At 44.9% G+C, this 26,424-nt stretch overlaps 1 protein-coding gene across 1 annotated transcript; it reads left to right on the top strand.

Moving 5' to 3' along the window:
• LOC131843314 (regulator of chromosome condensation-like) lies at positions 1–23,514 on the top strand. The gene is made up of 14 exons (XM_059191938.1): positions 1–127; positions 411–506; positions 1,799–1,910; positions 4,765–4,852; positions 6,535–6,714; positions 13,297–13,428; positions 14,066–14,162; positions 15,356–15,493; positions 15,656–15,821; positions 17,387–17,508; positions 17,816–17,952; positions 18,255–18,473; positions 22,131–22,182; positions 22,613–23,514. Exons 2-14 carry the CDS (start codon positions 416–418, stop codon positions 22,897–22,899), a joined length of 1,821 nt encoding a protein of 606 aa, XP_059047921.1. The 5' UTR covers positions 1–127; positions 411–415; the 3' UTR covers positions 22,900–23,514.
• The last annotated feature ends 2,910 nt before the right edge of the window (positions 23,515–26,424 follow it).

Raw genomic sequence — 26,424 nt, 5'->3', positions numbered from 1 at the left:
CCAAGCGAAGCGAACGCAAGGGAAATGTACGAGATTTGTACTCTGTTGAAATAATACGTCATACCATATTCTAAAGTGTTATTTCTTAATTTGTTTGTGATTCGCATTACAATACCTAAATAAAACAGTAAGTATACTATCTTGTTGCCGTGTCATGCTCCCATGTATATATCGGAAGCGTTGTTTTCAGTTTAGTGTATCATATACAAATGCATAATATAACCTATCTTCGCTTCGCATAAAATCTATGAGGCCGTAGCCTTGTAATTGATGCAGATGCAAACGATGTAGAAACACTGCTTTAATGTAATTATAAAAGTATTAAACACGTCATAGTTGAGAAGCCATCGAATTGTGTTGCATTTACCGCGTTTAGTGGTGTTATTGACGCATTTATTGCAATATTGCAGGCATAATGCCGGCGGCACGGGGCGTTAAGCGAACAGCGTCCAAGTCATCGGCCGCCACATCATCCTCGGGCCCCAAAAATAAGAAAAAACGTGGAGGTAAGTCTCAAAAGTAATTTCTCAATTGTTTTCTTTATGTTTTTATCCGACGTCAATGACCTGTCAAAGCATGATGGCGGGAAAAGACGCTGAGTGCATTTTATTAGATTACTAGAAATTGTCATATTATTATCGTATAAATTACCACTTAAAATCAGTGCGACGTATTAGGGTATAATTTAGATATGATATGTTATTGTTTCCGTGTATTATATAAGCGTAGATTGAGATAGGTTTTTGAGGTTATTCTATTTATCTTGAGTTACATGTAGGTATATCGTGATGTATAAGTATAAAGGAGATTAGTATATTTCCATGCGGAATTAGAGTTAAATAAGTATATTTTTTACTGATTCATTGCCATGTAATTTTATATTAACAAATATGTAATTGTATTGACCTTAAACTGATGTTTAGTTATGATATACTATCAAAACTCTAATGGGAATTGTGCTATATTTACCTACTGTTTAATATTTACTATGCTGTGTGTATCTATAGTATGTATAGAGAAACTGACCCTGAATAACTGATTAATACATAAATATAAATATTAATCCTATATTCTGATAATAGATTCCTTTCATGACAGTGTCTCTCAAAATTTTACAAACTTTGGTACATATCTGTTATTACAAATATACATATTTTCAAATGTTTTATTGTATATCGGTTTACAAATTTCTGAATATAAATAATAGGTGAGTGGGATCAACTCTGGCATGTTCTTACAAAGTTGTGTTTTGTAACATAGTAAAGTTCTATTTTTGATCTTTGAATGTTCAACCGAGAAAAAGTTTTAAACAGTGTTTAAGTCTGTTGAATTTATACATATATATGAATAAATAAAATTGAATTGCCTGTTCGTAATTTCAAAATGAAATTTTCAGTAAATGCATATGAAAGTATGAATGGTACATATTAAAAAAAACAAATTATTGTAATATTAAAGTTAATTTCTGTAGTAATAATGTAGGATATATTGTAATACTACTATTATAAATGTGTAGGTAATTTTTTTTTTATTCTTTTCAATTCTCTCTCATTCAGTCTACTCTGAAATATAATTTCTATCGACTAAGTCAATAACAATGTCAGTTAGCTCTTACATTTAGCACTAAGTATTTTTTTTTTTTATTTACTCATGACCATGGATACTAGTCCTCCAGTCGAATATTTCTACAATATAAACATTTGAATTTAGAAATAAACCCTTACATAAGCTTACACATTAAATGATTTCACTAAATATCAATATCATATAATTATAATAAATAAAAATTTGTCCACAGGAATCCAGTTGGATATACCAACTGCACACAAAAAGAGGGGTCGCGTATTTGCATGTGGACAAGGGGATGTTGGTCAGCTCGGTTTAGGTGAAGATGTTATTGAAACTTCAAAGTAAGTTCATATAATATTTTTGTATTTGTATTCTAAAATGTTTGCTTTGTATCTATAAAAAGATGGATGCATTGTGTGAAAAATGATAGGAATAAAAGGATCTGACGTCTGATAGAGATCAGTGGAAGAAAATGACATACTACACCAACTCCGTGGCAATGATGATTTGTATCTATAATAAACCAATTACTATATAGGTAATCTTATTAATATTGAATCATGGAAGTTTGTGAGTGTAGATGGACGGATGGATGTTTGTTACTCTTTCATGCAAAAACTACTAAATGGCTCTTAATGAAATTTTACATATTAGTGTAAAATTTCTTATGCTTAAAAGCTTATATATAAGAATAACACATAGGGTATCAATTTCATGTGGATGAAACCGCGCGCACAGCTAGTATAGTAATATAGTATTTGGTATACTATAATACTACTTACACTTTCTTACTTATATTACCAAGACAGACTTTGTAAAAAGTCATCTTAATAGGTACCTCAATCTCACCTATTTCAGCCGCCAAGCAGCTATGGTGAAAGGTGAGATAAGATAGTAAAATTATGGCATTTGGCAATGCAAGAGAGTTTTCTGTCATAATGTGATCTCCATAGTACTATTCATGGGCAATTATTATTTATATATTCTGTATCCATACATACAAATAAATAATATTTAGTATATAGTGTCTGTTTGTAATTTTAATTTAATGAATAAAGTTTCTCACTAAATGGATATGACATGTGATATGTCATTATTGTCTGGCTGTATTTTTTTACTAATCTCTGAAACGGCTGGACCGATTTTGATAGGACTTTCACTCGCAGATAGCTTATATTATAAGGAGCAACTTAGCCACTTTTAATTTAAAAATTACATTTAATAAAAAGTTAAATTGTATGCGGACGAAGTCGTGGGTAACCGCTAGTTTTACAATAAAGTGTAATATATATCCCTCCATCTACCAAACTAGAATTTGTGAAAAGTAACCTGTGTTACCCACACAGTGACATTTAATTTTACATTTCATATTTAATACAAATGTTTGCACTGTTCGAGGAATCGACCCCGCGACCATCGGAAGTAAAACGATGTTCTAAACATCTAGACCACCGGGTCCGTCATAAAGAAAATATTTTCAGGAATTAATTCTGTACATTTTATATATTTATCAATGAAGTACATGTTATCTGTGTTAATAGATAATGAAACACTTACTCCTTGTTTATATAGCGGCGTGTATTGTAAAATAGATAAAGCCGGGGGAAGGGGATTGTTAATAATGTGGAAAAGACCTAGTCTTAATAATAATAATAATAATAATCTCAGGACAATTCACACAGCGCCATCTAGACCCAAATTAAGCTAGCTAAAGCTTGTGTTATGGGTACTGGATAACTGATACAAATAGATACATTTTTTTTTTCGTAAATACATACATGTTATACGTAGAAAACACCCAGATTGTTTGTATTGGACAAACAATCATACTCATTAATACAATTGTTTGTGCCGTGCGAGGAGTCGAACCCGCGACCCGCGACCATGGGGGAAATTAAATTATTAGTAATGTGTACTAATAACCCCATTACTATCAAAGTACCATATCATGTTGACCTCCACGTGGTTCTCTCTGGAAACCGTCGTGATATATTCGTGTTGAATTTACTACGATGGTCTAACTGTCCAGATCTCGTGGTCATCTTATCATCCTTCACTGGTGCCCCGCCAGCGTAATCCGTTAGCGCAGGCGGGTGCACCATTCCATTATCATCCATAATAAAGAAATTGATAAATAAAATAATTGGGACCGTACTGGTCTAGTGATAGACTACCTCTACTTCAAAACAAATCTAAATTCTTACATGAATTTTGATTTGTTTTGAAGTAATAACATATTAGCCACTTAATAACGTCAAAATTTTTGTATTAATATTTTTTCCGTACCGTCCAGATTCAGTCCAGTCAGTCAGTCCGTCCAGTTCAGTATACAGATTCAATTGAGAAGAACTGCCAAGAAACTTAACTGAATTTCTATTTTTTTTTTATCCAGATTATTTACTTCGTGTACTTCTGTAGGTGTCTATGTCTAACATTTATTGAAAATCCGTGCAGGAACAACTGTTGCCCATGCTCGTTTGTCATTCAAATAATTGTTTAGTGAGTAATTTATGAAACACTGAACTATACGATTTAACAGATGTTTTGAATTTAAAAAATAGGTACATATTTCCAGTATATCCTTTGGTATAAATTTCAAACTCGAAAGCTAGTTCGAACGTGGTAATAATAAAACTGTGTATAGATTAATATTTCTAATAGTATATAAATAATCTATTTCTAATAGTGATACAAATACAGATAAAAAATCTTAAAAACTAGTAGGCTTACCATCTGAAGATGTAAGTGTTATATATACTTTCACATGCGGTTAGTGAAAAGCTATTAAATTGATATTACAAACAGACACTTCAATTAAATTTATATGTATAGACTAGCTGTGCACGCGACTTCGTCCGAAGTTACCTCTTATTACATCAGCTACCTGTCAATAAAAGTCCCGTCAAAATCGGTCTCAGAGATTAGCCGGAACAAACAGACAAAAAAAAATTGTAAAAAACGTTATTTTGGTGTATGTACCGTATTTATATTCAAATGCATAAGCATGTAGTAAAAAACGTTTATTTCAACATTACAAACAGACACTCTAATTTTATATATATGTATAGATAATAACTTGTCCAATTTTTATTACTCAAAATTGCATAAAAATTCGTTTCAGTAAACAGACAGCGGTGATGACTTTTTTTTATACTATGCGAGGAAGTTATTTATAAATGCATCTTTTTCTTACAGATTCAAACATGTGACCGCGTTAGGAGATAAAGTGGTGGAGGTCCGCGCAGGGGGTATGCACACTGTCGTACTCGACAGCGATGGGAAGGTACGCTATATATAGAATTATTTTTATTGGGTTGTTTGGGATATTGTCAGTTGTGTAGCCCCTGTAGCACTGTGACCTACATAGATCTATTGTGCTCGCCCTTTATATATAGAAACGTTATACTTGTAATTATTAATGTAATGTGTGTATATATGTGTAATTATTAATAATTATGTATATATAACGCGAACTATAAATTCTGACTTACATAACGGGTACTATATCTACATGTATGGTATACCTACCCTCAATTATTTAATATTTTAGCTTAATTAAGCTCAACGCATACTCAATTACATACAATTGTTAAAAGATTATACTGTATTTATTGATTGTTTGGTTAATCATTTGTTAGTAGATTACAAATTAGTGTAATAAATTTTATAATTGTATACCTGTTATAAATTTAGCATAAAGTAATTATATAATATATGGCCCTGTGTGCGCTAAAGCTATCCTGGGCACACAACAATTTTAATTTCAAATCTTTGTTGTTTTTAATAATAAATAATAAAAAAATATGATGAACCTCGATAACGTTTAAACTTAAAGGAGGGCCTCTAAGTTTAAACGTTATCGAGGTTGAGACAAAATTTTTGCATCCGACAAACGCATGGTAGTTTCACACCATCGTGCTATTTTCATGAATTGCACGTCATGAGTGCGTCGAGGCCTATTGATTTAGGTAGTCATCTTTTAAATGTAACCCAAGAGGTTGTGAGTTCAAATCTGACAAGCACAAAATATACTTAGAGAGTAAATAGAGATGTTGGGAAGGTTGACGTTTTTGCTATCGAATATTGTTATGAAAAACTTATTACATTATATATATTATGATTTTGTACTTTTCTAAATTACGCCACACGAGTGGTATAATTCATAAATATAAAGTAAGTAGTTTATAGTTTAGTTAGTAGTAGTAAGTTTTTCATAACAATATTCAATAGCAAAAACGTCAACTTTCCCAGTCCTTGTACTTTCCTTGTAAAATTAGTCATATTTATGAGGCTTCCCTCTTTGTTTGACGTCACATACTTTGCATCGGTATATTTATTTGATATTGAAATTAAGTTTCTAGCTTTTATAAGTTAATTGTATCAACCTGCCTAGCAAGAGGTTTTTAATTCAGATAGAATAGCATTCAACAATACTCGTGGGTATTGTTGTTCCCGAAGCAAATGCCGTGACAATGGGAGGCCTCGAGGCTGCATCCTTTCCACCCGCCTTGAGTGGTGTTACCAGTGATTACTTGAACAGAGATTAAGTGCGTAGCGGTTTCTATGTTGATTGTCGCATGCCTAATCCTTGTTGTTAATTAAATATAAGTAAATCAATATTTATTTAAAAGAGCAACACACAAGTCTTTTGATTATTCTTGTGATGAATCTGCATTCCGAATAAGCGGTAGAATAAAAAAATTTGACTATTCAAAAGTGATTATATTAAGTTTATTTGAATAAAGATTATTTCTATTTCTATTACCTCTGTCATATCAGGAAATTTAGGAGTCCTTAGTCGACAAAGTGTGACAAGGTCTATGGATAAGGTTACCCTTTGTCACAAAATGTCACACTGTATCGATATACTCTCCCTCTCAACAAGTGACGTAATTTATGGATAGCTCAAAGTTATAATTAATTTCTTGTGTTTCTTTTTACAAATGTTGTGTGGACCTGTCGCAGGTGTGGACGTTCGGGTGTAACGACGAGGGCGCGCTCGGCAGACAGACCTCCGGAGAAGCGGAGGAGGCGGCGCCGCGGGGCGTCACACTGCCGGCGCGGGCGCTGCGGCTCGCGGCCGGGGACTCGCACTCCGCCGCCCTCCTCGCCTCCGGGGACGTGTACGTGTGGGGCTCCTTCCGGGTACGTCGCTCTCCTCGCTCCTCACTCTCCGCCGCCCCGCTCGCCTCCGGGGACGTGTACGTGTGGGGCTCCTTCCGGGTACGTCGCTCTCCTCGCTCCTCACTCTCCGCCGCCCTCCTCGCCTCCGGGGACGTGTACGTGTGGGGCTCCTTCCGGGTACGTCGCTCTCCTCGCTCCTCACTCTCCGCCGCCCCGCTCGCCTCCGGGGACGTGTACGTGTGGGGCTCCTTCCGGGTACGTCGCTCTCCTCGCTCCTCACTCTCCGCCGCCCTCCTCGCCTCCGGGGACGTGTACGTGTGGGGCTCCTTCCGGGTACGTCGCTCTCCTCGCTCCTCACTCTCCGCCGCCCCGCTCGCCTCCGGGGACGTGTACGTGTGGGGCTCCTTCCGGGTACGTCGCTCTCCTCGCTCCTCACTCTCCGCCGCCCTCCTCGCCTCCGGGGACGTGTACGTGTGGGGCTCCTTCCGGGTACGTCGCTCTCCTCGCTCCTCACTCTCCGCCGCCCCGCTCGCCTCCGGGGACGTGTACGTGTGGGGCTCCTTCCGGGTCGTCTCGCTCTCCTCACTCTCCGCCGCCCTCCGCCTCCGGGGACTGTACTCCCTTCCGGGTACGTCGCTCCTCACTCTCCGCCGCCCTGCTCGCCTCCGGGGACGTGTACGTGTGGGGCTCCTTCCGGGTACGTCGCTCTCCTCGCTCCTCACTCTCCGCCGCCCTCCTCGCCTCCGGGGACGTGTACGTGTGGGGCTCCTTCCGGGTACGTCGCTCTCCTCGCTCCTCACTCTCCGCCGCCCTCCTCACCTCCGGGGACGTGTACGTGTGGGGCTCCTTCCGGGTACGTCGCTCTCCTCGCTCCTCACTCTCCGCCGCCCCGCTCGCCTCCGGGGACGTGTACGTGTGGGGCTCCTTCCGGGTACGTCGCTCTCCTCGCTCCTCACTCTCCGCCGCCCTCCCATCGCCTCCGGGGACGTGTACGTGTGGGGCTCCTTCCGGGTACGTCGCTCTCCTCGCTCCTCACTCTCCGCCGCCCTCCTCGCCTCCGGGGACGTGTACGTGTGGGGCTCCTTCCGGGTACGTCGCTCTCCTCGCTCCTCACTCTCCGCCGCCCTCCTCACCTCCGGGGACGTGTACGTGTGGGGCTCCTTCCGGGTACGTCGCTCTCCTCGCTCCTCACTCTCCGCCGCCCTCTCGCCTCCGGGGACGTGTACGTGTGGGGCTCCTTCCGGGTACGTCGCTCTCCTCGCTCCTCACTCTCCGCCGCCCTCCTCGCCTCCGGGGACGTGTACGTGTGGGGCTCCTTCCGGGTACGTCGCTCTCCTCGCTCCTCACTCTCCGCCGCCCTCCTCGCCTCCGGGGACGTGTACGTGTGGGGCTCCTTCCGGGTACGTCGCTCTCCTCGCTCCTCACTCTCCGCCGCCCCGCTCGCCTCCGGGGACGTGTACGTGTGGGGCTCCTTCCGGGTACGTCGCTCTCCTCGCTCCTCACTCTCCGCCGCCCTCCTCGCCTCCGGGGACGTGTACGTGTGGGGCTCCTTCCGGGTACGTCGCTCTCCTCGCTCCTCACTCTCCGCCGCCCCGCTCGCCTCCGGGGACGTGTACGTGTGGGGCTCCTTCCGGGTACGTCGCTCTCCTCGCTCCTCACTCTCCGCCGCCCTCCTCGCCTCCGGGGACGTGTACGTGTGGGGCTCCTTCCGGGTACGTCGCTCTCCTCGCTCCTCACTCTCCGCCGCCCCGCTCGCCTCCGGGGACGTGTACGTGTGGGGCTCCTTCCGGGTACGTCGCTCTCCTCGCTCCTCACTCTCCGCCGCCCTCCTCGCCTCCGGGGACGTGTACGTGTGGGGCTCCTTCCGGGTACGTCGCTCTCCTCGCTCCTCACTCTCCGCCGCCCTGCTCGCCTCCGGGGACGTGTACGTGTGGGGCTCCTTCCGGGTACGTCGCTCTCCTCGCTCCTCACTCTCCGCCGCCCTGCTCGCCTCCGGGGACGTGTACGTGTGGGGCTCCTTCCGGGTACGTCGCTCTCCCCGGTTCGTATTCTGTGACTGGATTCCAGACGGGGACGTGTACGTGTGGGGCTCCTTCCGGGTACGTCGCTCTCCTCGCTCCTCACTCTCCGCCGCCCTCCTCGCCTCCGGGGACGTGTACGTGTGGGGCTCCTTCCGGGTACGTCGCTCTCCTCGCTCCTCACTCTCCGCCGCCCCGCTCGCCTCCGTGGGTGGGGCTCCTTCCGGGTACGTGTGTGTACGTGGGGGCTCCTTCCGGGTACGTCGCTCTCCTCGCTCCTCACTCTCCGCCGCCCTCCTCGCCTCCGGGGACGTGTACGTGTGGGGCTCCTTCCGGGTACGTCGCTCTCCTCGCTCCTCACTCTCCGCCGCCCCGCTCGCCTCCGGGGACGTGTACGTGTGGGGCTCCTTCCGGGTACGTCGCTCTCCTCGCTCCTCACTCTCCGCCGCCCCGCTCGCCTCCGGGGACGTGTACGTGTGGGGCTCCTTCCGGGTACGTCGCTCTCCTCGCTCCTCACTCTCCGCCGCCCTCCTCGCCTCCGGGGACGTGTACGTGTGGGGCTCCTTCCGGGTACGTCGCTCTCCTCGCTCCTCACTCTCCGCGGCCCTGAGCGCCTACGGGGACGTGTACGTGTGGGGCTCCTTCCGGGTACGTCGCTCTCCTCGCTCCTCTCTCTCCGACGACCCGACCGCCTACGGGGACGTGTACGTGTGGGGCTCCTTCCGGGTACGTCGCTCTCCTCGCTCCTCACTCTCCGCCGCCCTGCTCGCCTCCGGGGACGTGTACGTGTGGGGCTCCTTCCGGGTACGTATTTCTCCTCGCTCCTCACTCTCCGCCGCCCTGCTCGCCTCCGGGGACGTGTACGTGTGGGGCTCCTTACGGGTACGTCGCGCTCATCGCTCCACACTCTCCGCCGCCCCGCTCGCCTCCGGGGACGTGTACGTGTGGGGCTCCTTCCGGGTACGTCGCTCTCCTCGCTCCTCACTCTCCGCCGCCCCCCTCGCCTCCGGGGACGTGTACGTGTGGGGCTCCTTCCGGGTACGTCGCTCTCCTCGCTCCTCACTCTCCGCCGCCCACTCGCAGTCCTGAGGGGACGTGTACGTGTGGGGCTCCTTCCGGGTACGTCGCTCTCCTCGCTCCTCACTCTCCGCCGCCCCGCTCGCCTCCGGGGACGTGTACGTGTGGGGCTCCTTCCGGGTACGTCGCTCTCCTCGCTCCTCACTCTCCGCCGCCCTCCTCGCCTCCGGGGACGTGTACGTGTGGGGCTCCTTCCGGGTACGTCGCTCTCCTCGCTCCTCACTCTCCGCCGCCCTCCTCTCCTCCGGGGACGTGTACGTGTGGGGCTCCTTCCGGGTACGTCGCTCTCCTCGCTCCTCACTCTCCGCCGCCCTCCTCGCCTCCGGGGACGTGTACGTGTGGGGCTCCTTCCGGGTACGTCGCTCTCCTCGCTCCTCACTCTCCGCCGCCCCGCTCGCCTCCGGGGACGTGTACGTGTGGGGCTCCTTCCGGGTACGTCGCTCTCCTCGCTCCTCACTCTCCGCCGCCCTCCTCGCCTCCGGGGACGTGTACGTGTGGGGCTCCTTCCGGGTACGTCGCTCTCCTCGCTCCTCACTCTCCGCCGCCCTCAACACCTCCGGGGACGTGTACGTGTGGGGCTCCTTCCGGTTACGTCGCTCTGCCCGCACCTCACTCTCCGGCGCCCCCCTCCCCTCCGGGGACGTGTACGTGTGGGGCTCCTTCCGGGTACGGTGCTCGGCTCGCTGAGTTCTGTCGGGGGCTCTGCCGCCCTCCGGGGACGTGTACGTGTGGGGCTCCTTCCGGGTACGTCGCTCTCCTCGCTCCTCACTCTCCGCCGCCCTGCTCGCCTCCGGGGACGTGTACGTGTGTGTGGGGCTCCTTCCGGGTACGTCGCTCTCCTCGCTCCTCACTCTCCGCCGCCCTCCTCGCCTCCGGGGACGTGTACGTGTGGGGCTCCTTCCGGGTACGTCGCTCTCCTCGCTCCTCACTCTCCGCCGCCCTCCTCACCTCCGGGGACGTGTACGTGTGGGGCTCCTTCCGGGTACGTCGCTCTCCTCGCTCCTCACTCTCCGCCGCCCTCCTCCCCTCCGGGGACGTGTACGTGTGGGGCTCCTTCCGGGTACGTCGCTCTCCTCGCTCCTCACTCTCCGCCGCCCCGCTCGCCTCCGGGGACGTGTACGTGTGGGGCTCCTTCCGGGTACGTCGCTCTCCTCGCTCCTCACTCTCCGCCGCCCTCCTCGCCTCCGGGGACGTGTACGTGTGGGGCTCCTTCCGGGTACGTCGCTCTCCTCGCTCCTCACTCTCCGCCGCCCCGCTCGCCTCCGGGGACGTGTACGTGTGGGGCTCCTTCCGGGTACGTCGCTCTCCTCGCTCCTCACTCTCCGCCGCCCTCCTCGCCTCCGGGGACGTGTACGTGTGGGGCTCCTTCCGGGTACGTCGCTCTCCTCGCTCCTCACTCTCCGCCGCCCTCCTCACCTCCGGGGACGTGTACGTGTGGGGCTCCTTCCGGGTACGTCGCTCTCCTCGCTCCTCACTCTCCGCCGCCCGCCTCGCCTCCGGGGACGTGGCCGTGTGGGGCTCCTTCCGGGTACGTCGCTCTCCTCGCTCCTCACTCTCCGCCGCCCCACGCCGCCGCGGACGTGGACGAGTGGGGCTACAGCCTGGGACGTCGCTCTCCTCGCTCCTCACTCTCCGCCGCGCTGCTCGCCTCCGGGGACGTGTACGTGTGGGGCTCCTTCCGGGTACGTCGCTCTCCTCGCTCCTCACTCTCCGCCGCCCACCTCGCCTCCGGGGACGTGTACGTGTGGGGCTCCTTCCGGGTACGTCGCTCTCCTCGCTCCTCACTCTCCGCCGCCCTATCAGAGCCTCCGGGGACGTGTACGTGTGGGGCTCCTTCCGGGTACGTCGCTCTCCTCGCTCCTCACTCTCCGCCGCCCCGCTCGCCTCCGGGGACGTGTACGTGTGGGGCTCCTTCCGGGTACGTCGCTCTCCTCGCTCCTCACTCTCCGCCGCCCTCCTCGCCTCCGGGGACGTGTACGTGTGGGGCTCCTTCCGGGTACGTCGCTCTCCTCGCTCCTCACTCTCCGCCGCCCCGCTCGCCTCCGGGGACGTGTACGTGTGGGGCTCCTTCCGGGTACGTCGCTCTCCTCGCTCCTCACTCTCCGCCGCCCTCCTCGCCTCCGGGGACGTGTACGTGTGGGGCTCCTTCCGGGTACGTCGCTCTCCTCGCTCCTCACTCTCCGCCGCCCCGCTCGCCTCCGGGGACGTGTACGTGTGGGGCTCCTTCCGGGTACGTCGCTCTCCTCGCTCCTCACTCTCCGCCGCCCTCCTCGCCTCCGGGGACGTGTACGTGTGGGGCTCCTTCCGGGTACGTCGCTCTCCTCGCTCCTCACTCTCCGCCGCCCTCCTCACCTCCGGGGACGTGTACGTGTGGGGCTCCTTCCGGGTACGTCGCTCTCCTCGCTCCTCACTCTCCGCCGCCCTGCTCGCCTCCGGGGACGTGTACGTGTGGGGCTCCTTCCGGGTACGTCGCTCTCCTCGCTCCTCACTCTCCGCCGCCCTCCGCACCTCCGGGGACGTGTACGTGTGGGGCTCCTTCCGGGTACGTCGCTCTCCTCGCTCCTCACTCTCCGCCGCCCAGCTCGCCTCCGGGGACGTGTACGTGTGGGGCTCCTTCCGGGTACGTCGCTCTCCTCGCTCCTCACTCTCCGCCGCCCACCTCGCCTCCGGGGACGTGTACGTGTGGGGCTCCTTCCGGGTACGTCGCTCTCCTCGCTCCTCTATCTGAGCCGCCCCGCGCGCCTCCGGGGACGTGTACGTGTGGGGCTCCTTCCGGGTACGTCGCTCTCCTCGCTCCTCACTCTCCGCCGCCCCGCTCGCCTCCGGGGACGTGTACGTGTGGGGCTCCTTCCGGGTACGTCGCTCTCCTCGCTCCTCACTCTCCGCCGCCCTCCTCGCCTCCGGGGACGTGTACGTGTGGGGCTCCTTCCGGGTACGTCGCTCTCCTCGCTCCTCACTCTCCGCCGCCCTCCTCGCCTCCGGGGACGTGTACGTGTGGGGCTCCTTCCGGGTACGTCGCTCTCCTCGCTCCTCACTCTCCGCCGCCCCGCTCGCCTCCGGGGACGTGTACGTGTGGGGCTCCTTCCGGGTACGTCGCTCTCCTCGCTCCTCACTCTCCGCCGCCCTGCTCGCCTCCGGGGACGTGTACGTGTGGGGCTCCTTCCGGGTACGTCGCTCTCCTCGCTCCTCACTCTCCGCCGCCCTCCTCGCCTCCGGGGACGTGTACGTGTGGGGCTCCTTCCGGGTACGTCGCTCTCCTCGCTCCTCACTCTCCGCCGCCCTCCTCGCCTCCGGGGACGTGTACGTGTGGGGCTCCTTCCGGGTACGTCGCTCTCCTCGCTCCTCACTCTCCGCCGCCCCGCTCGCCTCCGGGGACGTGTACGTGTGGGGCTCCTTCCGGGTACGTCGCTCTCCTCGCTCCTCACTCTCCGCGGGGCGCGAGAATATATATTGTCGTGTTTGTAATCGCGATATGGAGTGTAAATAAAAGAATACAATTTGTCGGCAGGACTCCCACGGCAGCATGGGGCTGGTGATCCGCGGGCGGGCGGCGGTGCCGAGCCGCGAGCCGGTGCGCGTGCCGCTGCCCGAGCCCGTCGCCGACCTCGCCTCGGGGGCCGACCACCTCGTGCTGCTCACGGTCACTCCCCACCTACTCCTCCCTCGTCCGTAGGTACAGCTGCAGAGGAGACGGCTGCCCGAGCCCGCCGCCGACCTCGCCTCGGGGGCCGACCACCTCGTGCTGCTCACGGTCACTCCCCACCTACTCCTCCCTCGTCCGTAGGTACAGCTGCAGAGGAGACGGCTGCCCGAGCCCGCCGCCGACCTCGCCTCGGAGCAGTCGATAACATGTGACAACGTGTTGGAAGAGTCGACAATGTGTAACAACGAGTTGGATCATAAGCTCCGTACAAAAAATCAGGATATCGAGGATATCTCATCTGATAAACTGGGAAAAATCTTACATTTCGTACCACACAATTCAATTTGAATATTAAACAACAAAATTTTAACTATTCTGTATTTAAAATGATTAAATTTGATAATGTTGAAAGTAATGAGAGACACGATTACGTGATATCCAAAATTATCTACTAATAACGAGGAACTTAAACATATAAATTGTTTAATTTATGAGCAAAAGTAATTCTGTTATTGTATTTAACTTATAATTATTGATATGAAGACCTAATTAACTATATTAATAATAATAACAGTTACATAAAGGACCTAGTGGCAATGAATTGATTGTTACTAATAACAAATTGTATTTACAGACATCCGGCTCTGTGTACACAATGGGTTGCGGAGAACAAGGTCAGCTGGGCAGACTCTCACAGCGGTCAGCGTCCAGAGAAGCTAGACAAGGATTTAGTGAGTATAAAATTAACTTTATAAACAAAGTACCCACCAATTACGAAATAAAAATAACCAGCGAAATAAGAGCGAAACGGTACTTAGGTAAAACTAGTTTGTTGACATTACGTAAGCTTTTATTAGTGTAATCACCTCCTTTTTTAAGACTTAATGTTTTTCCTGGCATACATAATATTTTCGTAGATGTATTGAGAAGCAACGGTGAGGATATTTGATTCTTTAAAACATTCACGCAGACTCATTGGAACCCATACCATAAATGGAGTGGATGGCCCTCTTTTGCAATATAAATACTGTATTTATATCAGCTGCTTTGCCCCATAATAAAATACCGTTTGACATAATGCTATGAAAATAGCTAAAATACATGAGTTTAGCCGTTGCCATGTCTGTTAATTGTCTAATTCTTCTTACCGCATAAGCGGCAGAACTAAGTGTATTCGTCGCTAATTTAGAAATATGAACAGTTTGGAGTCTAATGTGATACCAAGAAATACAGTATCATCAACAAAGTTAATAAGTTTATTGTTCAGTATGATTTTTGACTCGACCTTCCTTACATTGGGGAGCGTAAATTTAATACACATTGTTTTATCTCCATTTAATAGCATATTATTAGCAGTAAACCATTTTAAAACAGAAGAGAGCACTGTTTACTTCTTTTATATCATTAATATGTCATATTAATGAAGTATCATCGGCAAACAGAACTATGTCTGCTATTATTTCTACCATGTAAGGAAGGTCATTAATGTGAACTAAAAATAAAAAAGGACCAAGAATAGATCCCTGAGGAACACCCATTTTAACACTGGAACCTTCGGACCTTGCACCATTTATTTCAACAATTTGCATTCTATTATCTAAATAGGATTTAATCATCTTTAGAGATTCATTTTTAATACCGTAATGTTCTAGTTTGAGTGTGAGAGAGTTTCGTGATTGACGCAATCAAATGCTTTTGAGAGGTAACAGAATACACCGATAGCATCCTGAGACCTCTCCCCACAGTCAAAAATGTGTTTCATTAAAGCTACACCAGCGTTAGTAGATTTACCGGCCGTGAAACCAAATTCCCGACTGTGAAGCAGTCTATTTGCTTTAAAAGATCGGCAACTCCCAAAAGTTGGTTTAAAAATCAATTATTGAAGAATGAATAAATAAATAAAATTATTTAATGTTGTTTCAAGGCGCCCTATTGGTGCCATCGAAGGTGACCTTGAAGGGTGGAGCGTCCAAGGTGTGGGCGGGCTACCATGCAACCTTTGCACTAGATGCCACCAAGGAGAAACTCTTCGCCTGGGGGTTAAATAATTATGGACAACTCGGTAAGTACCTACCTGTTTACATATGCTACATATTATTTATAAATGTATAAATCTATGACAATGAGCAAGAAAAAGAGGCAACCATGGACCCTTATCGCTAAGTCATATCATCAGCCTGTTTACGATTTCAGTCATATAATAGTATATTTATCGATTGTACAGGTATAACGGGGGAGAAGCGCAAGACTGCTCTGTACTCGCCCGTGGAGTGCGATGCGTTCCCGACCAGCGGCGCACCATGGAGGGCCCTCGCAGCCGGACAGCACCACTCGCTGGCAGTCGACGGCGCCGGACGGCTGCGGGCCGTCGGACGCTGCGAGTACGGCAGGTACACGCCGGACACTAGGGCCCTCGCAGCCGGACAACACCACTCGCTGGCAGTCGACGGCGCCGGACGGCTGCGGGCCGTCGGACGCTGCGAGTACGGCAGGTACACGCCGGACACTAGGGCCCTCGCAGCCGGACAACACCACTCGCTGGCAGTCGACGGCGCCGGACGGCTGCGGGCCGTCGGACGCTGCGAGTACGGCAGGTACACGCCGGACACTAGGGCCCTCGCAGCCGGACAACACCACTCGCTGGCAGTCGACGGCGCCGGACGGCTGCGGGCCGTCGGACGCTGCGAGTACGGCAGGTACACGCCGGACACTAGGGCCCTCGCAGCCGGACAACACCACTCGCTGGCAGTCGACGGCGCCGGACGGCTGCGGGCCGTCGGACGCTGCGAGTACGGCAGGTACACGCCGGACACTAGGGCCCTCGCAGCCGGACAACACCACTCGCTGGCAGTCGACGGCGCCGGACGGCTGCGGGCCGTCGGACGCTGCGAGTACGGCAGGTACACGCCGGACACTAGGGCCCTCGCAGCCGGACAACACCACTCGCTGGCAGTCGACGGCGCCGGACGGCTGCGGGCCGTCGGACGCTGCGAGTACGGCAGGTACACGCCGGACACTAGGGCCCTCGCAGCCGGACAACACCACTCGCTGGCAGTCGACGGCGCCGGACGGCTGCGGGCCGTCGGACGCTGCGAGTACGGCAGGTACACGCCGGACACTAGGGCCCTCGCAGCCGGACAACACCACTCGCTGGCAGTCGACGGCGCCGGACGGCTGCGGGCCGTCGGACGCTGCGAGTACGGCAGGTACACGCCGGACACTAGGGCCCTCGCAGCCGGACAGCACCACTCGCTGGCAGTCGACGGCGCCGGACGGCTGCGGGCCGTCGGACGCTGCGAGTACGGCAGGTACACGCCGGACACAGCCGGACAACACCACTCGCTGGCAGTCGACGGCGCCGGACGGCTGCGGGCCGTCGGACGCTGCGAGTACGGCAGGTACACGCCGGACACTAGGGCCCTCGCAGCCGGACAACACCACTCGCTGGCAGTCGACGGCGCCGGACGGCTGCGGGCCGTCGGACGCTGCGAGTACGGCAGGTACACGCCGGACACTAGGGCCCTCGTATACTCGTCAGTGGCATGCGGGCATGGCAGGTACTCGTCGCGTAAACAGCGGAGTGTGGCGCGTACATAGCCGAATACAACGCAATCCACTGGCAAGTGGACTGCGGCGCGTACTCCGCCGGAAAAATATAACTATTCAAAAGTGCTTACATTACTAATTTATGGATTGTAAAACCATACATACTTTATATATATTTCCTAATTATTTCGGTATGTATTATAATAGATTCAAAATGTAAGGTAATAATTTATTTAATTTAAAATCTATAAAAACCATAATATTTTTTGTACACATTAATACATTATGATAATTTAAAATTAAATTAATTACATTTGTTATGGTAGGAATATCATCTTGCGTTTCGATAATGGATCAATATAGACAAATATAGTATATCTAAATTATTCATATTTATATTTTCAAACAGATTAGGTCTCGGCGATCGGGTCGGTGACGCAGAGGTACCAGAGCCAGTTCCCAAGCTTGAGAACAAAAAGTGCATCAGTATAGCGGCCGGCATCAGTAATTCCTTCGCTGTTACCGACACAGGTAATAATAACTTTTTATTAGTTTTTATAGACCGGGTACAGGTCAACCGTCAGGTTATATGTCATTCTAGCAATGGTTTATTTAATCTTAATTGAACATTACAGCTTGTACAAAAGACGAGCCTAATGACATTTGGCATACTGTGCCAGTTATCCTTTATGTATAAACAGAAAGCGTTGTGAACGAAATCACTTTTAGTGGGTGAAAATGTGTAAAGAAAATTTTGCAGGTCATAACTTTTTATCATTACTTACCCCTAAACTATAGTCATTTTTTTTATTTAAATATTTTTTTTTATCTGTTTTAGGGGAGCTGTACGCGTGGGGCATGGGAAGCGAAGGTCAGCTCGGTACCGGAGCCTCCAGTGACGCCAACGAACCCACCCTCATCCTGCCACACGCCCTGCTGGTCTCCGCGGGGGGACAGCACACACTATTACTGCAGGTCTGTACTCAGCCCTACAAACTGTACTCAGTACTACAGCCCTTTCAAAATGGTTTATATAAAGCGTACAAATATTTAATGTTTGAGTAGGTACCTAAAAGCATGACAGTGAATCATATCATTCAATATCTAGTATTGACTGAATTTTATGTATGTATAAAACTAAAAAAAACCGCCCAAAAGTAACACTTTGTGAAATATAAAATAGTAAAAAATTTAATTAATCTACTAAAGTACTACTTTTTGATTAGTTACAATAAAGTAATCTACTTTTTTTTAAATTTCAAACTTAATCTGTATAGGAAGACCCATCAGGCCCAAAAGAAGATTCCCCAGAACCAGAACAAGAAACGGCAGAACAAAAAGAAGACGAAGAAGAAATAGAAGAGGAGAATGAAAAAGTACCCGAAAAACCCAAAGGACGGCCGAATAAACGGCAAAAAAAGCAAGATCAAGAAGATGAAGTCACCTCCACGTCGAGTGCGCAACCATCGGAGGTCGCAGAAGAAAATAAACCACAGGTATGTTATGCAATATTTTTTTTTATTGCAAATATATAAAATGAATTTCGTGTTCACTTATAAGCTCTATATTTTGTAAATAATTTTACATTTAATACTAATTTGAAAGCGTAAAGAAAAGAGTATATTCATTCTTAAAACTGACAACTGAGTTGCAATTTCCCTGGAATTTTTTTAGTCCTGGATGATAAAGGAATTGTTTACTCTGATGAGTCACGGGTCTGACGGGTGAGTGGAGATGATATTGTGATAATATCACCAGGAAATAACTATGATGGTGCCCAGAACAACAGCTAAATTTATTTTGTTATTATATAAGGTGGGCAGAGAATTATTAGCCATTAAAAAATATAATAAGTTAAGGGACGAGTAGGATCCGATGAAGTGTGACATTATGTGACAATGGGTGGGAGGAGTCCATAAGTTATGTGATTACACATTTCAAGTTCTCTAATTGAAGTATGATTTATTAAATAAGATTTATTATTTTACCGATGAAGTGTGACATTGTGTGACAAACGGTGAATGAGTCGATAAGTTATGTGACTTCACATTTTAAATTCTGTGATATATATAAATATTCTCACATGTTTATTTTGATAATTATTTTACTGTAAACATGTTTCAATATACTGTGTTAACATTTCTAGACAATAGATACCAAAAGTACCAAAATATGTGACGTGACAGCAAGAGGGAAAAGTATGGAATGTGACGAACTGTGACAAGGACGAAAAGGGTTAAAATATAATTAAATTTCTGTGTCATAACTTATGGATTCTACCCCTTTGTTAATATGTATATATTACGCCATTTAGTCTCAAACTAAGCAGGCGTCTCCAGTAATCTAGTGGTTTAGCACTCCGCCTTACTTTAGGTGGTCGCGAGTTCGTTTCTCGAACGATCCAAACATTTATATTCATGAGTATGATTGTTTATATTATTACATAATATTCGTATTAAGTATTTTCTATCTATATAAAAAGTATTAAAAATCGTTTTTTTTTTATTTTATTGGTATAGCAATATTCTGAACAAAATATGTACGTTGTATTAAAATAAAACTAAACTAAGAACATTTTAAATAAAAAAAATATGCATATGACCTAAAAAAACAAATCATTATAAATCACACAGTGCAGAAATATAACGCGAGGATTTCCCGCCCCAGTTATACGTAGGATTGATATCGCGTCATATGAAAATTCATTATAAAGAATACCGTGTTAGGTATTACGGTACTAGGGAGAGTAAGCATTGTACAAGCTCTGCTTAGTTTGGCACTAGATGGCGCTGTGTGTATTGTCATGACTTATTATTTTGCTATTGAAATTTAAACCTTATTGTAACGGTATAGGGTAGGAAGAGGCGTATGTCGTCGACGAGCTCCAAGTCAAGAAAAAAGAGAGCGTAATGCTGCCTACTTCATTTAAACTGTTAGCTATGAACATGGGCGTAGCCAGCCATGGGTTCAGGGTGGAGCAGTCTAAAATATTATGTAACTAGCAAACTCTACCCGCAGTCTAATCACGGTTACTTTTATCATACAAAACAGTTACACCCTACAACACCCTGTATCTGTATGTTAACCCTACAACACCCTGTATCTGTATGTTATTTTTTGTGTCGACTGTCGATTTTTTTTATGGATGATAATGGAATGGTGCACCCACCTACGCTAACCGTTTACGCTGGCGGGGCACCAGAGGAGGATGATAAGATGAGCATAAGGTCAGGTCAGTTAGCCCACCGTGGCAAATTCACTAAGAATTTACCACCATAGTTTCCAGTGGAAACCGCTTGAAGACCAACTTGACATGGTATATTGCTAGCAGTAAGATCATCAGTCCACATTAGTAACAATCCTCATTCAGCCCCGACTGTCGAGTATGAACTTTCTTATGGATATTAAGTATCGTAGTTAGTATTTAGATAATTTTTGTTTTTAGATTTGGTTACGTACCTTACAGGGTAGGGGCGCCCCACCCTGTCCTACTGTGGCTACGCCCATACCTATAAATTATACTGTATGATATTAGTCTGAACGTTATTTGAATCATAGGCCTACCCGAGGGGAGTGGGGACCCTACCTGAAAAATGTGTTACAGCATATTAAGCACCTATCCGTAAGCCAGGAGCTGACCTGCACCCGCTCCATAAGTCCTCCCTTTAGTTTGGAGTGCCATCTGCACTCGCTCCTAACGTCCAACAGCATCAGAATAGTTTGAAATATATATATTTAGTAATAAGTTTTAAAAAACCGCGCCCAGGTTTAAAATAACTGACTTTCCAAAGCCCCTACACACCTCTGGGTCAGCTTGTGATTTAAATATGTTGTAAATGTTGAAATATGGTTTATTTTAAAGTATTGTATTATACATCTAGATTACTAACATTAATTTTATTGTTGAAGCGTTGAGTAAGGTAGAAAATTCACATACATAATGTATATTCTTAAATGGATGACAGTGGAATGGTGCATCCACCTGCGTTAACGGTGTAGCGCGGTGGTTATACTCATCACTGTATGGTTATATATGTGTTGTGATGAGGTGGCGCTACATAATATATTATTTGTTGTAGTATGTAGGTAGTGAGTGTACCAGTAAAATGATTGCACTATTTATTAGACATTATTAAGTTTATTGAAAGAAAGAAAATTGTTTGTTTGGTACACTGAAAATAATTTTTAAATTTTAATTTACATTTTATCGGTTTATATTAATTTTACAGTACCAAATAAGTCTCCGCTCAGCATATGTCGTGACGGTAAGCCACGATGCTGGTTTTTTAATAACGCGTCCAGTCGACGCGGAGTCGGGACGTAGACTGATTTTACACTTAACTTAAATCTATGTTAGTGGAGACGTAAACTAATGGAAGGGTGTCAAGTGTCGACAGAAATATTACAAGTGTAGGCACAACTTAAATCTATGTTATCTGGAGAGGTAAACTAATGGAAGGGTGTCTGGTGTTAACAGAAATATTACAAGTGTAGGCACAACTTAAATCTATGTTATCTGGAGAGGTAAACTAATGGAAGTGTGCCGAATATTGACAGAAATATTACAAGTGTAGCACAACGATGTACGCTGGCAAGGCACCATTGAATACGTAATGTATACGATTAAACTATAAAAAATTGTGACGTCATGTGTAGATATTGTAAGGTAGGGTGTTGGTTACGTAGAGTTACAGGTTCGGGTCGTTACGTGGTAATTTTCATACTATAGTTGCATATTTGTTGAGTATTCCATATATTATCCTAACATACACTAGATTCTTTTTGTATCATTTTTTTTAGTAGTTCCGAGTCAATCGTGAAACTCTTAATTTTTTTTTACGTCAGTTATATTTTCACAAAAGAACGGCTGAATATATATCTTCATTTTTCTGCTCTCAAGAAAAAAATTTTTGAAAAAATGAAAGTAAACTAATAATAGTAAGTAAGTAGTAAGATCTCCAGGCAGCCTTCGGGATCTTGCAGTACTATATAATGTCTTAAGCCGTTTTATTCTGAAAAAATAACAGTAACATTTATATTTATTATATTAGTATATATAGTATGGATAAGGGAAATAACAAATATGAATGTTTGTCCGTCACTTTTTTTGTGTTAATAATTATTAAAATACTAATATTTAGTACCCGTTTCAGAAACTAAACGGTGACGAAAAGAAAGAGACGCCAATGGAAGTAGACGAAACTGGTGAGTTTCAGGCATCCATAGGATACGGTAACCGTTTAACATCAGATGGATCGCATGCTTCTTTACTAACGTCGTAGTATAAAAAACAAACCATCCTTGAACGGTCAGTTAGTGGGTCTAGATGGCGCTGTATTAATTGTCCATGGTCATTTATATTTTACAAATAATCCCAACAGTCTATCATATTTGTCTCTACTTTTGTAGTAAATTGCTCTTTGTCATAATTATCTTATGATTGGCCAGCAAGTAGCCCTATTATAGAGGCCGACACACACGGCTGTGTGTGTGTCCATTATGGAGATCCGCTGGAATTTGTAGGAAAATCTGACTGACATTGATCATCCGCGCCCCTGTTCACAAACTAGTGAAAACGTTTAATAGTAAATTTTTATATTTTTTTAATAATAACAAATAAAATATTCAAATACAGACAACACCCAAGAAAAAGAACCAGAGAAGACAGAAACCGAAACCGTCACGGAACCGGCCACAGCGAACACACAATCAGAAACAACAGAAACAAAAGAAGACAAGACCGAAACGGACTCCAGCCAAGAGACGGACAGCGAGACAAAGTCCCAAGAGTCCCAAGAAGATAACTTGGAGAAATTAAACGACGTGGAAATGGAGAAGGAAGTGAACGGGGCTCCGGAGGTCGTGGAAACGAAGACGGTCGAGTCAATAGCCGCCGCCAACCCCCTAACGACCACGGCGTGATGGTAAATCCGTTTTGATTAGTAGGATTGTTACGCAAGTGAAATTGTTCCATGTACATTTCTGTCTTCGAGGCGTAAAGACGTTGTCAGTGTAATTACATCAATGTAGGTACTTCCGCCTTCGTTTTTCGGTATTTCGACCGTCCGCCATTTTGTTTTTGTGTTACATTCAAAATGGCGTCCGTGAATTTATGTAAACAAAATTGTATAAAACAAATAATTGGAGGCGTTTCGAAGTCTACGGTTGCTTTTTGCAGAGAATATTAATTCTTGTATCAAGTATTGTTGTTTTTATAAAAATCCGTCGATGTTAGTTAAAAAAACATCAGTCCATAGATAAATTAAGCTCAATATTAGAATTATGATTATATTCATTATTTGTAAAGTTAAACTTGATCATAGGAACCGTTTTAATTATCCGTATCAATATTAACTAACAATTGTTATTTTAAATAATTACATAAATAATTTGTACAAACCTTAACAAATTATACACTTTCACAAATCGCTCTGATAATGCTGAAAAGCATGTAAAGTTTGGTAGTTTTTGAGATTGTCACTAACATATAAGCAGACGTGATTAGAACTTGGTTTTATATGTATACATACATATACATATACATATACAAAATTAGTTATAATGGGTATGCCAAACTAAATTGCTTGATAGAAACTCTTTCTTGAAACGCTTTCACCATGAATCAGTATGGGAATGTAAGAATAATTTAACCATAAACAATGTTAAGTTGATCATGTGACCAATAAAGTTTAAAAAACTTATTGACGTTGATGTGTACTTTTTAGCCTTGTCTATGATTTCTCTAACAGATATACTTACATTATTGTATTTTGTATCTGATTTTCAGTCATTTTTGGATTGAAGTTTTAACAGGAATTTTTAATGGAAAAAATACAGTTCATTGTACAATATCTAATTTATTTGTTTAAAAAACAATTAATAATATATTGAAATCACAAATTAAAATCAAATGTACCCATTTATTGCTGTATGTTCATACAAAATAGGTAATGTCTAATTTTGTTATACTTTTGTAATCTGTGATTCAGTTGTAACTAATTAATTCAATAACCCAAGAACTAACCCTAAAATACAAAAATACGGAACCAAATATCTATATATACTTTATTGTTTATGATCATTTTGACCTCGCGGTTTCGACGTGTAAATTTTATTAGAACCCATAAAGTCGTTTAGTCCTCAAAAGGAACTAACACTTTATTTAGTATGGAATTATTCCACAGAAATGCGCTTTAAATTTACAATATTCTTAATTTTGCATTTATTTTTAATTTTGACAGGTGATGCGGTCCTTGCTAGTTTAAAACCGTATCTGAATGAGCTCACAAAAACAATACGAATGTTGCCAGGTCTATAAGGTCTTTTTTTTTAATTTTCCACACATTTCAGTTTGTTAATTTCCAAGCGTTAATATATATTTGTAATGTTTCTGTCTGTTCATGACTATTCATTAATGTTATGCGAAACTGCTATAGAAAGTTATATTTGTTAATAGGTTTTAATTATTTATTAAAATAATATTTTGTATTACATCATAAAATTACAAAATTATAATTGAATTTGAATTGAATGTATATTATTTACTTCTTACGAATATTATTAACTATTAGTTTTCAATAAATTTTGTAGACATTATGGTCATCATATAGTGAACATTGCGTTGTTTATTATTTAATCTATGTATCAAGTGCAGTTGACAATATGACTTTACAACATTGAAAAATTTTGAGCTTATTTATTGTATGGAATGGGACATACACACCGACGCAGTTAAATTAAAAATCTTTGAGAATTGCATTTGCAGATGACTATATAATGTTTGAAGTCGTTGAGTTTAATAATTTCGTTGACAATTAGATTTTTGTGCTGTAAGCAATTCTCCATTGAAATGGGTTAATATTTGCAGTTTTGTTTTATATATTGCACTATTTTTCATACCCTTAAGTGATAAAGATTTTATAATGTGGCGTTAAAAATATCTACAAGTCTAAACTTTCACTCTTGTATCACCAACCCCTATTTTTAATATTTATTTTAATTTATATTGAAAGCAACGTTTGCAGGTTCAGCTAGTATATATTTTCTAAAGTTCTCAATTGCAACCGTGCAATGGTCCATATATAAAAGCAGAATAGTAATGTAAATCTGTTACAAATGAGTTTTTGTTAGCAACTATATAATTAGTCTGTGGTGTGTATGGTTCATAAGAACTGATTGTTTTTTAATCTACATCAAGATTGCGCGCGTAACTTTACTAATGTAAAATAACATTTCAGTTACATTGTAACTAAATATATTTAGAAGGAGGTTGCTAGATAATATAATGTATAGGTAAACGAGGTGTCAAACGCTGTACGTGTTTAGACAGGTACAAAATGATAATTCGGAGCTAGTTAAGTTTAGTGGTAATGAACAATGGCATTTTAATATTAAAGATAGGTTATGTTCGCCTAAAAGTTAGAAATAAACTGACCAAACGGTCTACTCTGGAAAATATTTCTGATCCAATGATTTTGGAATTCCCGCCTTTTTGACTAGCAAAGCAATGATAGATAATTCATTTATTGCCAACATAACACAATTTACAATTAATACACGAAATAAGTAATTAAAAATACATACAAAGTTGGCAATAGGAGCTGCCTCAGCTGTTGCTGATACAAGTACAACCTTAATGAGGTCCACCTATACAGCGCTGGTTTTCAGACAGCCCTTACTACTCATTAAAAAAATACTAATGTTGAATACATTTATATAATTATAGATTTTTTCGGATTACTTTTAATGTAGTTTCAAAACGAACAGTACAAAAAAAAAAGAGTGTATTTAGTTCTACATTGAGATTAGATTTCCAGAGCAGACTTTCAGTTCTCTACGAACTTATTGGTTGAGTTTATTTAATTATTTTTTTAATATATGGCGCAAATAGATAATTTTGCTGTATATAACCTATCTGTGGTGATTAAAATGTCATTGCAACTAAATTTTGTTGACTTTTTATTTTATTTTAATAGAGTTTCGTATGTAAGTACAAATGTACGTCACTTTCACACATAAATTACTTGATTGTTAAAATACAGATGAACTATAATGTATTGTGTTTTCCTAATAAAATAGTAGTGTAATATCTGTTTTTTATTACTGACTACCTAGTTTTAAGATTTGTAATTCGCACTGACGTACTGAACTGAACTGAACGTACTGAATTACAAATCTTAAAATTTCTCGGATTGTTCTATATCAGTGTTTCTACCTCAAAAAAACTGATGCAGTCGTTGCTAACACTACTAGTGGTGTATATATAATAAGATAAAGACTTGTTTTTTATTATCTTTATTTTCAGTTGACATATTAACAGTATACATTGTACCATTAAAATTGCTGCGATTTGCACATTGAGAATGGAATACACAACCACACATGTAAAGTACAGTAAGAAAAATGCTTTGGGCATTCATATACACATTCATACTCATCACGGGTTCT

The sequence above is a fragment of the Achroia grisella genome, unplaced genomic scaffold (genome assembly GCF_030625045.1).
Source record: "Achroia grisella isolate CSIRO2021 unplaced genomic scaffold, CSIRO_AGI_Agris_v1 utg295, whole genome shotgun sequence".
NCBI classification, from domain to species: Eukaryota; Metazoa; Arthropoda; class Insecta; order Lepidoptera; family Pyralidae; genus Achroia; species Achroia grisella.
Note: the sequence above shows the minus strand (reverse complement) of the source record. Positions and strands in the feature narration are given on the sequence as shown.

What these genes read in the sequence shown, in the direction of transcription:
- LOC131843314 (XM_059191938.1), top strand. Translation starts at nt 416, where the DNA reads ATGCCGGCGGCACGGGGCGTTAAGCGAACAGCGTCCAAGTCATCGGCC. An exon ending in GGACGCTGCGAGTACGGCAG is followed by an intron (nt 15,822 to 17,386) that starts GTACACGCCGGA and finishes ATTTTCAAACAG; the next exon opens with ATTAGGTCTCGGCGATCGGG. An exon ending in CTTCGCTGTTACCGACACAG is followed by an intron (nt 17,509 to 17,815) that starts GTAATAATAACT and finishes TATCTGTTTTAG; the next exon opens with GGGAGCTGTACGCGTGGGGC.